The sequence below is a fragment of the Carlito syrichta genome, unplaced genomic scaffold, assembly GCF_000164805.1.
Source record: "Carlito syrichta isolate Samal-C Ts95f unplaced genomic scaffold, Tarsius_syrichta-2.0.1 Scaffold304258, whole genome shotgun sequence".
Taxonomy (NCBI): Eukaryota; Metazoa; Chordata; class Mammalia; order Primates; family Tarsiidae; genus Carlito; species Carlito syrichta.
In genome coordinates, this window is record NW_007248354.1 from 104 (window position 1) to 12,546 (window position 12,443).

Consider the following 12,443-nt stretch of genomic DNA (forward strand, 5'->3'; position numbering starts at 1 on the left):
GGAGAGGAAGCATATTTAAGATTTTTGCAGTATTTCCTTCAGAAAGATCATAGTCTGGAAGTAATATCAAAGTGACTCAAAACTCTTAAAATTTTCCTACCATCAAAGATAAAAATAAGTTAATCTGCTTCCCAAAGTGCACTGTAAAACCCACCTGATGTTTTGAATTACGCAGAAGTCCCTTAGCTGGTAGGAAAGGATTCTACAGGCAAGTGACAGCTTCAGCCCGCCGCCGGTCAGTGGGGCCCCAAGGCCTTGAACTCCAAGTGCCAGGGCCAGGTGCATGAATGGACACGGCCTTCCGAGTGTAGCATTAGCAGAGTAAATCTCTGAACTGATCTGAAGACACCTGGAGAGGAGATAGGGCTCTCAGCTTACGAGCACGTCCCATGCCCGTTCCATAGAGTAGGGCTCAGCCTGTATGTGAAAGTCGCCGACTGCAGAGCCCTTTCCTTTGGGGCCTTTGTCGGACACTTTGTTAGGGACCCGACGGTAGAGGGGCCGGCCACCAGCCAGTGAAACTTCCTCCGGTCGGTGTTCGGGGAGACAAGGGACCTGCAGGACTTCTCATCTGAAGCCCAAGCTTGCGGGTCTCACAACATGGAGCAGTCAGTCTTAGGCCCAAGGACTCTGCCATTTGACAGGGAGAAAAAAGGTACGAAAGAATTGACGGGGAGACCTCAGTAGCAGTTTTTCAAGAAGAGTTCTGTAAACTTTCTCCAAAAGGATGTTCTCCTTGGGTGATGTTTTTTAAAAGCCAGCAAAAAAGCACCTGCTGCTGCATGTTCTTTCTCTCCCACCCCACCCCACCCCCACGCAGCCCCTCAGAGCATGCGGCACCCGGTGGGACGGGGCACACAGGGCCTCCCCTTTCTCAGCCTGCGCCCCACTTCCCAGGGTCAAGAGGATCCCCCAGAAAAGAAGAGTCAAGGCATCCGAGGAACACAGTACTTGGATATTTCTCACTCTGTAAGGCTGGACCTTTTGGAACAAAAGATTCTTGATGTCTCACAGGGAATTGGGTGCCAGACCTGGCCTAAACCAGTGCCTGTGCACACGGGTGCAGGACGTGGCGGGCAGGCTCACGCTGGGACGCGTGTGTCTCAGCTGGTGTCATGGCACAGAGCTGCAGTTGGCACATCCATGTTCTCCACGCAGAGGCCCACGGAGTGCTGAGACGGAAGGCGCGTGGGATGGCAAGAGCTCTGAACGCTGGGTCTCTCCTCAGCCTGTGTGCTATGTCCCTGGGCCCATTGCCCGAAGTGCCCTCCGGGATCCCCTGAAGGGGCACTCCCAGTGCTTAAACAGACCGTGCCGGTGTGCCCCTACCGAGATCGTGTTTTGGTCACAGAACTCAGGCTCGCATCAGTAAATAGACATTTCAGTCGGTGGTGATTGTGAAATAGGTTTAGCAGAAATCTATTGAGAATAAAAGCCAGAAACTGGTCAAGAAAAGCCCAGTGAAAAAACTATACAACATTTCCCCACATGTCGAGCAGAACCTAGTGAGCTGGGAAGACAGGCCCAGGGAGCAGAGGCCCTGCCTGGCCGCCGACGGCTGCACCATGTGACCTGTGCGCTGAGTGCACGTGTTGGCATTCAGTTCGATTCCGTGGAGATAAACACGGGAGGGAACCAGACAGCACTGTCACTGTCAACACTGGCAGGGCCAGCTCTTCATTAGGATGGAAAAGAGCATTCTGAGGAAAAATTCACATTAGTTTAAAAAAAACAAAAAGAAAAATCATAACAGCTTGTTTAAAGAGCAAAATAATGATAAAATGATGGTTTCCAGGAATCCAGGGTCCGGGTGCGTGCACCGGCCCCTCCCTGGTCTCTCCTGAGTGACGGCAGTGCTGTGAGCAGGAGCGGAGGAACGGGACGCTCAGGGAACGGTGCTGACCCCTTAGATCAAACGCTACTCTCTACACTTCCGACGAGATACAAACGTTCCACACGCCAACCCACTGCCAGTCATAACTTCAACCTAAGACAGCGCGGGAGGGAGCCTGGACCTTGTGAGGCGTTCAAGTTTCGCGGTAATGCTGTGGCGTGAGGCCTGTGTGTCCTGGACGCCGAGCCGGGCTCGGGCGTGGTCAGTGCAGGGCAGCGGTGCTGCCAAGGATGGCTCAGTGGTGGGAGGCGCTCCCTCCCGAGGAGGCCTGTCCGTCTGTCCTGGCGGCCGGAGCTGGGGCCCCCGGCCTGTCCTCGCGCGCCCTCTCCCCCAGGCAGGGCTGGCCGCCCTGTGCCGCCCTTGGATCTGGCCAAGCTGCCCCCTGGCGCTATTTGCCTTCCGTGACTCTCCGCCAGCACCGCCTCTTCCGCCTCTTCCCCTTTGCCTTCCCGGGCTCGGGGAAGGGCGTCTCAGTCTTGGCACTTCTGACCGACGCTGGCCCCAAGTCATGCTCACAGCAGTAGGACTGCCCGTCCTGGGTGCAGCGGAAGGCTGTCCCGTCCTGATGCTCCTTACAGAACGAGTTGGGGCACAGGTGACAAAACGAAGTGGAAGGTTTGCCACACACGTCACAGTGATGCCAAGGACACTCCCACTTCCCTGCAACAGAACACCGGACATGAGCAGTTAACACACGACGGAATCACAACTTCCACACCGCCAGGGTTGAAGCTGCTCTTAAAACCATCGCGTCCAACGAATGCAAGTTACAAGAGTGCTGGTGGCGCAGCGAGCGGGACGTGTGACAGGCCATCCCCACCGCTGCCCCAGCAGAAACGCGGGCCCCAGCGGTGCCTGCCCACCCCGCAGTGCCCGCCAGGCCTCCGCATGCCAACTGTCAGCCACTCTTTATGCGTAGCAATCAAAGAGACGCTGGACTGGGTGCAGGAGTGCCCTCCCACGTGAATGACAGGCTCGGGGTCCGCTCTGCTCCGAGTCCTGCCCGTGGGAGGCCTACCCTGTGCATGTCCGGCTCTGGCTTTCCCTCTGTGCCCTGCCTGCTGCTGAGGAACCGATTTTCTACTTGGGGATGGACCTTTCTGGAATGAATCTGTAAAAGGCTTTTAGGGGAGGAAGAACTCTCACATCCACCACAAATATTTTTCTGTGTCATCTGCCTTTTGACCTTGGTTTGTCAACTTTCGTCATACAAAATATGTATTTTTGCTTCTTGTCTTTGGGTGAAGGTCTTTTCACTTGTCTCTTGGGATTACAGTCCTACCCCTAGTGACATTTTGCCAACGACAAAATGCATACCCGCCGGCGGTCCCATGGGAGTACCATGGCAGGGGCCCCACAGCCAGGCCTGTGGAGGTGTACTCTTGACGGTCACTCAGTGCCAGAGTCACCTGACAGCACACTACTCAGCACACGTCCTGGTCACGAAACGACATGTGGTAGGTATGTAGGGCTACTGTTTCACGCTGGTGCTGTGATCTCTGAAACACGGGGTGGAAGAAGCAACTCCCTTTTGCTTCAGGGAACCAGATATACAGCTCATCGTCAGCCAGTGGCTCCTCCTTCTGCCCCCAGGGTCCTCTCTGGGGACAGCATGACCCCTGCTTCCTGGGTGAGGGCTCTACCCTCCTTTTCCAGCGTGCTGCCGCCGGCCGGGGCCTCCTGGGCCTCCTGGGGGAACGAGGATGCAGAGGCTGCTCAGAAGACCCTCTCCTGGCTGGAGCTGCGGACCCAGGGCCACCTGCTTCCCTCACCCTGCTTGGCCCCCTGTGGGCTCCCACGTGGGCATGCACGCCAACTCTCCGGCAGGCGGTGAACAGTGCACACCACGCACGATATCTGTTCAACGCGTAGCCTGGAACGGTTTGGAACAGAGAACGGCTGGCTGCCCTGGACCGGGGACTGTCACTTCACGAGGGACTGATGCATTTGTGACCGGATGAGGCCCAGCCGCAGGAACAGCAGTGAGAGCTGTCCACCGGGAGCCCTCTCACGGACACGGCCCGGGACTGCTGTGCCTGTCTACCTACCGAAGGGCCGCTTGCCCAGGCCCAGGCAGACAGGTGGTAGGCCTTGGTGCAGAACTTGCGGTCACACAGCACCAGCTGCCCGCCGTCGCCGCAGCGGAAGCACTCGTCCTCCGACTGCCTCTTCCCTTCCCCTTTGGCTCTGCGCCGCCTGGTTTTCTTCTTGGCCTTTTTGCCCTTTTCCTCCGAAGAAAGGGACGTTGAGGTCTGGAATCAAGGATTCAGCACAATGCACGTAAAAGAACTACATGGACTGAAGCATACACAAAAGCCAAGAGAGCCAGGTGGAGTTGCGGACGTTTCAGAAAGCTCTGCAGATGTTTTAACGTGGAGGGAAGGGGGTGTCCTCCCCATGCTCGAGGGGGGGCACGCCCACATGGGGCTCCCAGACAGGCGCAGACTCACTGGACTGAACCTGAAAAGGCCGAACAGAGACCGAAACAACCACCAGCCTGTGAACAGCTTCTAAGAGCGCAGCTGAGCAGCAGGCAGACACACACCTCCCAACCCGCGGATGGGACCCACGGGGCAATGGACTCTGCCGCAGGGCAAACGGCTCCCACGCGCTGCCTGGGCTCTTCATTAGGAATCTCTGCAAGAACGTGGGAATAGGAGGATGGCAGAAACCGAAGAGCATCACCAGCACAGCCGAGGACAGACACCAACACAGGGCCGTGGCTATCAGACCCGGGTCCAACTCACTACAGGAAAGGGAATGTCCCCCCAAGTCCATGACCTTCCCAAGACAGTGGAATATGACTGTATTCGGCAACAGGGTCCTTGCAGACGTAATAAGTTAAGATGGGGTCAGACAGGAGCATGATGGCCCTCATCTGGCATGACCGTGTCCGTATAAGAGGGGAAACTTGGGCCACACAAAGGGAGAACACCGTGTAAGGAGGAAGGCAGATGTCGGGGTGAGGCTTCCAGAAGCCACAGCACGCTGAGGATAGCCGGACACCAACAGGAGCTGCGGAGTGGCCTGGAGAGATTCTCCCAAGAGCCTGCCGGGGGAACATGGCCCTGTCCACACCTTGATTTCACATCTTGGGCCTCCAGGGCTGAGAGGGGCTCAATTTTTGTGTTTTAAGCAACCCAGTCCATGGTACTTTGTTCTGGCCGCCATAGGACACACACTCAGTGACGAGTCTTAACAACCGACCTCTGTCGAGAGAGGCCGCGCCTGCCCGGGAGCTGGACTTCCCACCACCACAGGGACCTCACTCCTGCCTGTCACAGCAGCAAGCCAGCTTGGAGGAAGTCACCATGTGCGAGAAGGCATGCTCCTAGGCTTCTGAAGCACCGCTCCGGAGCTCTGAGAAAGGAGCGGCCGTAACCGTACCTTTGGTCTATCCCCAAGGAATCCGCTGCAGTTAGGCGCTCCACACCGACAGACTGTTTTTTCATTGCCCAAACAATCGAGGTTGTAATTAAAGGTCAGTTCTGTCCCTGGGAGGAGAGGAGACAACACCACACTAGAAACTCCTTTCTCTCATGGAGCCAAGGAGCTCACATTAGGTCTGCAAAACACGCCTTACTTTCATGTCTACAACAGGCATGACCCGTGGCTTCTCGCTTTTGCTTCGTAAAGTGGAGATTCAAAGCCAAACCAAACCTTCGCGTCCCCAAGTGCCGCCCCAGAGCCTTCCCAACCTGGCCCCATACGCTCTGGGCAACAGCCAGGAGCCCCCACGCAGAGCCTCCCAGAGCGCTGTACCTGCGGGAATGTCACACACAGCAAACAGGCCCACACGAGTGTCCCCATTCACTGTCCACTTGAGGGTCTCACAGTTAGGCTGGCAGCTGTGATTCATGAATCGAGAATAGTTTCCTTTGGGGCCAGCATCAATGATACGATCCTGCAAGGTAAAAGACATGTTATATACGCAGTCAATGCTTAGTAATCTCATGTTATTTTATGTATGTATGTATGTATGAATGTATGTATGTGTGTATTTATGTGTTGGCGTCTCACTATGTCGCCTAGGCTGGAGTACACTCACGGCCACCCCACAATCGACCTGCTGGGCTCTGGGGATCCTTCCATGTCAGCCTTCCAAGTAGTGGAAACTACAGGTGTACACTACCATGCCTGGCTAACTTTTTTTATTTATTGTAGAGATGAGGTCTCGCCTGGGCTGGTCTGGAATCCACGGGCTCAGGCAATCCACTCGCCTCGGCCTCCCAAAGTGCTGGATGACAGGCTGAGCCAGCAGTCCGACCTCATGTTATTTTTAAAGGAAATTTTCACTCTCAGAATATCCACTGAGGCCAAGTGCAGTGGCTCACACCTGTAATCCCAGCACTTTGGGAGGAAAGGTGGGAGGATTGTTTGAGTTCAGGAATTCAATTCTAGACCCACCTGGGAAACACAGCGAGACCTTATCTCTACAAAACATTTAAAAAATTAGCTAGGCATGGTGGCATTCGCCTATAGACCCAGCTGATTGCGTGGCTGAGGCAAGAGGATCGTTTGAGCCTAGGGATTCAAGACTAGCCTGGGAAACAGTTAGATCTTGTCTCTACAAAAAATTTTTAAAAGCAGCTGGGCATTGTGGTGCATACTTGTAGTCCCAGCCATTTGGGAGGCCGAGGCAAGATGATCACTGGGGCCCAGGAGTTCCAGGCTGAAGTGAGCTCTGATTGTGCCAAGACCTCATCTCCAAAAAACAAAAACAACAACCCCAAAGACCCACACTGGACGAGTACTGTTGCCTGTTGTACTGAAAACCGTGATGTCCTGTGTCCCCTTGGACAGGACACCCCCAAACCAGTTCTATTTCTCTTGCTCACAGAGGGGGGGTCAGGACCATGTGGAGAGAACCGAGGCCTAGTGAGCGCGCTGGTAAAGATAGCACCACCCATGATGATGACAACGGGAGAACTAGAAAGCCCACATCCACAGCTTGTAGAAGCATCACACTAACACAAGGGAAGTCTGACCCCATTAAACAATTGGGTAGGGGTATAAACAAACAATTTCCAAAGACCCAATCTGGCCAGACAAGCAGAGAGAAGGCGTTCCAATTCCCTAGCCATTGAAATGCAGATTAAAAAGTGTCAATGAGCCTGACTTTTCATCCACGACACCTACGTTACACTGGCTGAGATGAGAGGGTGGCTGCAGGGCTGGCAGGATGGGTTTTGATAAAGCAATCTGGGAAAAGTAATATATTCTGGCCTGGGAACGACTGGCTGACATCCAACTGCTGCGCACTGAAGGAATATTCATGTCCATCGAGGCAGAAACTCAGACGACAGCACTGCCCAACAACGGGAGATGGACAGACAGAGCATGGCCTTGAGTGCTTCACCCCAGAAGTCGCCAGACTGACCACACACCTGGGTGGAGTTCCCGCTGTGTGTGTTGGGGGCGTGGGAGTACTTAAAACGCCACATGAAGTATCACAGTTATGGGTTCATATGAAATCATGTATGTGAATGGAGAGTAGATAAGTCCGTACATAAGCAGAGGTGTCTGTCTGTGAGCCGTGTCCTGTGGTCCCAGGACACAGTGGGCCTGGGAGAGGGCATCTACACACGCCACCTCTGGCTCAAGCATGGGACCACTCGGGGACCCACTGCCTAGAACACATGCACGTTGCTGTTTCCTTAAAAACAGAAATGGACACAGCATGGTGCTCTGCAAGGTTCCCCGTCCCCACACAAAACGTAACAACCTTCCCAGAGTTCCAATTTGTTCCCTTCCACAGCCGCTCGATGCTCCTAGACTCGCATGTGCTTCTCTGCCCTCTGCTGATGACTTCGAGCTGTGTCCCACCATGCTGTGACACACTGTGGCCACGTGCTAGTATGCACGTGTGGCCGGCAACCAACGCTGCTCCAGGACAGCGTGGGGTGAGGATGGTGCAGGGTGTGCGGCTGCGGGGGCCGCCAGTGCCAGCAGGACAGCCCCGATCCCTGACACCCCAGCGGCCTACTGTTTCGCCTGTGCCTCTCGGGTTGTGGGTGGGACTCGGTGCCCCTTCCTTGATGGGGTACGTATCTGTCTGTGGATGGCTCACCATGTCTTGGCCCTGTTTCATTTATCTTTTTCTTAACTGATCTGCAGATGTGCCCCTGTATTCTGAATACCAGACCCTTTATAGCAATGTGTCAAAAACACTCTCATGGATAACCCGTGAATGTTAACTTTATATACCTTTTCCCACACAATACCATCTGGGTTTGATACAATTGTCTATCACTTGTTTGCTTCAAGCATTCTGGACTTGCTACGCAGCTTCACATAGCTTTAGCCATCCCATGTTATAGATTATGTCTCCTACATGTTCCTAGCTCTTTAACCTCTCTGGAATTTCTGTTTGTGGCCTGAGGCAGCACCTCAGTACTTGGTAAGTGGGCTGTCCAACCCGGGCTTGACCCCCTGACCTGTCCGGGGCCTGTCGCCTCCCAGAACACACTCACCTGTCCCTTCTTGAAGCTCATTAAAGGCAAAACTCTGGTTGGTTTTGCAATGTTATCACCTCTATATGGAGCTTGAAAGTTCCTGACCAGGTTTCTTTAAAAACTGTTCATATTTTTATTGAGATGGCATTGGACCCACATCTCTACATTTCTTCTCCCAACTAGAAACATGGTCTATGTCACGCTTTATTTCTGTCATCTCTTATGTCCTGCCGTCTAACTGGCAAGATTTTCTTCCACAAAACACTGCCAGGGGCAGTGGCTCAAGCCTGTAATCCCATGATTTTGTGAGGCTGAGGCAAGAGGATTTCCTGAGCCCAGGAGTTCGAGACCAGCCTGAGTATCTTGGCGAGACCTTGTCTCTATAGTTAAAAAAAAAAATCAGCTGGGCATGGTAGTACACGCCTGTAGTTCCAGGTACTTGAAAGGCTGAGGCAGAAGGATCACCTGAGCCCAACAGGCAGAGGCTGCAGTGGCCATGAGCGTGCCACCACTCTCCAGCCTGGGCGACAGAGTGAGCCTCCAACTCAAAACAAAACGAAACATGCTTCCTGTCCGCATGGGCACGTCCCCTTTTCCTATGATTTGCATCTGTCGGGGAAGGGCAGAGGGGGTCCCCATGGCCCCCAGGCCTCCTTCGGTTGTCCTTGTAGTTCTTTGGAGGCCCACACGCTACGTGGCCATCTTCCTCTAAAAGACACCAGCTGCCTCTGGCTTCTCCACTCACAGCTCCCCTCCTCACAATCTCCAGAGGAATGGGCAGGCCAGAGCCACCTGTCTCTAAAACTGAGTGTGTCTGCTCACCGTGAGCACTTTTTTTTTTTTGAGTTGGGGGTCCCCTCCATTGCCCAGCCTGGAGAGCAGTAGCATGATCATGGCTCACTGCTGTCTCAACCTCCTGGGCTCAGGCGATCCTTCTGTCTCAGCCTCTGGAATAGCTGGGACTATAGTTATGCTACCATACTTGCCTTCTTTTTTTTATTTTATTTTTGTAGAGTCAAGGTCTCACTATGTTGGCCAGGCTGGTCTCGCACTCCTGGGCTCAAGCAATCTTCCTGCCTTGGCCTCCCAAAGTGCTGAGATTACAAATGTGAGCCACTGCACCTGGCTGCGATCATGTTTTCTTATCCTTTCTTGAACTAAGGAAGTGTCCCAGTGCTGCTTTTCTGAGAAATTTTCACTAGAATTAGGACTGAATATCTTCAAATGATTTTTTTGTCATTTGTGAAAATGATCCTAGACTTGTTTTCTTCCCTTACCTAATGATGGGTGTGAAGCCTTCCTTGCACTCCTAGGATTGAGCCTGCTTGGTCAAAAGGGATTCTTCCTTCTCATGCTCTTCGGGCGTGTACCCCATCAGGGGCACACGTGCTCACAGTCCCCAGGCCTCAAATCCACCTCCCTCACCTCCACCTTGATGTTCACACCTGGGTCCACTCACTGGGCTTGGATTCTACCCTGGAACATGTATACAACTTTGAAAAATATATGGCACTATTTTTGTGTGTTTGTAAAAGGTGATTTTCTTTGTACTTCTATTGTTTCTGTTTTCTAACTTCTACATGTCTGCTTTCTCTTTATTTCCTTCCTCCAATTTGTCCTGTTGTTCCTTTTGTCTGTGCCAAATTCATGCTAATTATCTGTCCAGGATCTCTGCCTTTAACCTGAAGAGGCAAGTTCACCATCAGTTTTATTCATGTGTCTTTCTCCGGTTTCTCTGCTAATTGTGGCTGTGGGAGAGCCGTCCTTGCTGGTGACATTGGCATTATAAAAGCTTTCTTCAGCAGGGCTCAGTGGCTCAGCCTGTAATCCTGCGCTTTGGGAGGCTGAGGTGAGTGGATTGCCTGAGGCCGTGGGTTCGTGACCCGCCTGGGCAACTTGGCAAGACCTCATCTCTACAATAAATCAAAAAAATTAGCTGGGTGTAGTAGCATGCGCCTGTAGTTCCAGCTACTTGGAAGGCTGAGGTGGAAGGATCGCCAGAACCAAGCAGGTCGAGGCTGCGGTGGCCGGGAGCAGCCACTGCACTCCAGTCTGGGTGACAGAGTGAGACTCCAACTCAAAAAAAAAAAAAAAAAAGCTTTCTTCTGTGTCACTGGTAATGGTGAGGCCTGAATGCTGCTTTGTCTGAGAACAATTCCTTTATCTGACTTTGCCCAGCATACTTTTGACCACAATTTAATTTTTAACCTTTCAGAATCTGTTTCTTTTTTCTGACTTGGGATCTCACTCTGTCTCCTGGAGTGTAGGAGCATGATCCTGCTAAGTAATCAGCACCATTCATCCCAATTTTACACAACCACACTTAATTAAATCCACAAACCCACAGGCTTTCTGTTCACCATGGCTTCTTGGATCTCACATTTTAACTTTTGAAGTTCAATTTCTTCCTCCTAAAATATCTCCTTTGATTTTATTTTTCTTGAGTTGGAATCTCACTCCTTCATCCAGGCTGGAGTGCAGTGGCACGCACGCTCACGATCACTCCAGCGTTGACCTTCTGGACTCCAGCGATCCTTCCGCGTCAGCCCTCCAGCAGCTGGAACTACAGACTGTGTTACCATGCCTGGCTATTTTTTATTTTATTGCAGTGACGAGGTATCACCAGGTTGTCCGGGCTGGTCTTGAACCCGCTAGCTGAGGCAATCCACTCGCCTCAGCCTCCCAAAGTGCTGGGATTACAGGCTGAGCCACTGAGTCCAGCAGATATTTCTTTCAGAAAAATTATACTGATGGTCACCTCTCTCCATCTCTGTCTGAAGTGATGGGTTACTGGGCACTGAAGGCAGGGTTTAGGGTGCTTTTCCCTGAACACTCTGAAATTTCTTCTGGCTTCAATCACACTTTGGGATCTCACACTGTCTAACTGTTCATCCCTGGAATATGGTCTTATATTTTTCCTCCGGTTGCTTTTAATCTGTGTAGTCTTTGGCATCCTGGAGGGTTGTTTTTCTTTCGTTTTTTAACATAGAGGTGGGTTCTGGCTGTGTTGCCCATGCTGGTCTCAAGCTCCTGGTGTCAAGTGATCCTCCCACCTCAACCTTCGAAAGTGGTGAGATTACAGGTATGAGCTACCACATCCAGCCTTGTTTCTGTTTTTAAAAAACATATCTAGGTATAGATTTATTTTGATTTATCCTGCACAAAGCCTGATGAGTTTCATCAGTAACACGAGATAAGTCACATGTATGTGAGATTTCTAAAAACTCTTCTCAAATGACCTCTCCCACAGTCTTCTGGTCTTTCCTCTGAAAAACCGGCTAACATTTCTATCCTGCATGTCTTCTCTTAACTTCTTTCACTGAGTTTTCACCTTTTCATCTTTTTGTACTGCCATCTAGATAATTTCTTGAATGCAGTCAGTAATTTTGTCTGTAGCTGTCTAATTGTTCTTAACCCATTTGCTGGGTTAATGTCAATAACTATTTTCCAGACTTTTTATAGTTGTGAAATAAACCTAACTAAAAGTTACCATCTTAACCATTTTTAAGTGTACAGCTCATGATTTTAAATACATTCATGGTGTTGTGCAACCACTGCCACCATCCATCTGCAAAATTTTTTGCATCTTGCAAAACTGAAACTCTGTACCCTTTATTTTTTTATTTTTTTGAGTTGGAGTCTCACTCTGTTGCCCAGACTGGAGTGCAGTGGCCGCTTCCGGCCACTGCAGCCTCGACCTGCTGGGCTCCGGTGATCCTTCCACCTCAGCCTTCCAAGTAGCCGGAACTACAGGTGCATGCTACCACGCCCGGCTAATTTTTTATTTATTGTAGAGATGAGGTCTCCGCAAGTTGCCCAGGCGGGTCTCGAACCCGCAGCTTCAGGCAATCCACTCACCTCAGCCTCCCAAGGCGTGGGATTACAGGCTGACCCACCAAGCCCGGCTTAGAGGAAAATTTATAGCACTTAAGGCCTACATTAATGAGACGAAGAGCTTACATATTGACAACCTAACATCACACCTCAAGGAACTAGAGAAACACAAGCAAACCAAGCCAAAAGCTACCAAAAGAAAAGAAATAACAAAGATTAGAGCAAAACCAAGTGAAACTGAAATTTTTAAAAATTAAGGC

General features: G+C 51.7%; 1 protein-coding gene across 1 annotated transcript in view; it reads right to left on the bottom strand.

The window, feature by feature from the left end:
- Positions 1–2,282: 2,282 nt before the first annotated feature.
- The window catches only part of LOC103261971 (histone-lysine N-methyltransferase NSD2-like), a 78,152-nt gene continuing 67,991 nt past the window's right edge, over positions 2,283–12,443 (bottom strand). Inside the window, 5 exon segments of the mRNA XM_008059570.2 lie at positions 2,283–2,554; positions 3,943–3,972; positions 3,975–4,146; positions 5,282–5,388; positions 5,657–5,798. Of these exon segments, the coding sequence (XP_008057761.1) occupies positions 2,283–2,554; positions 3,943–3,972; positions 3,975–4,146; positions 5,282–5,388; positions 5,657–5,798 (723 nt within the window).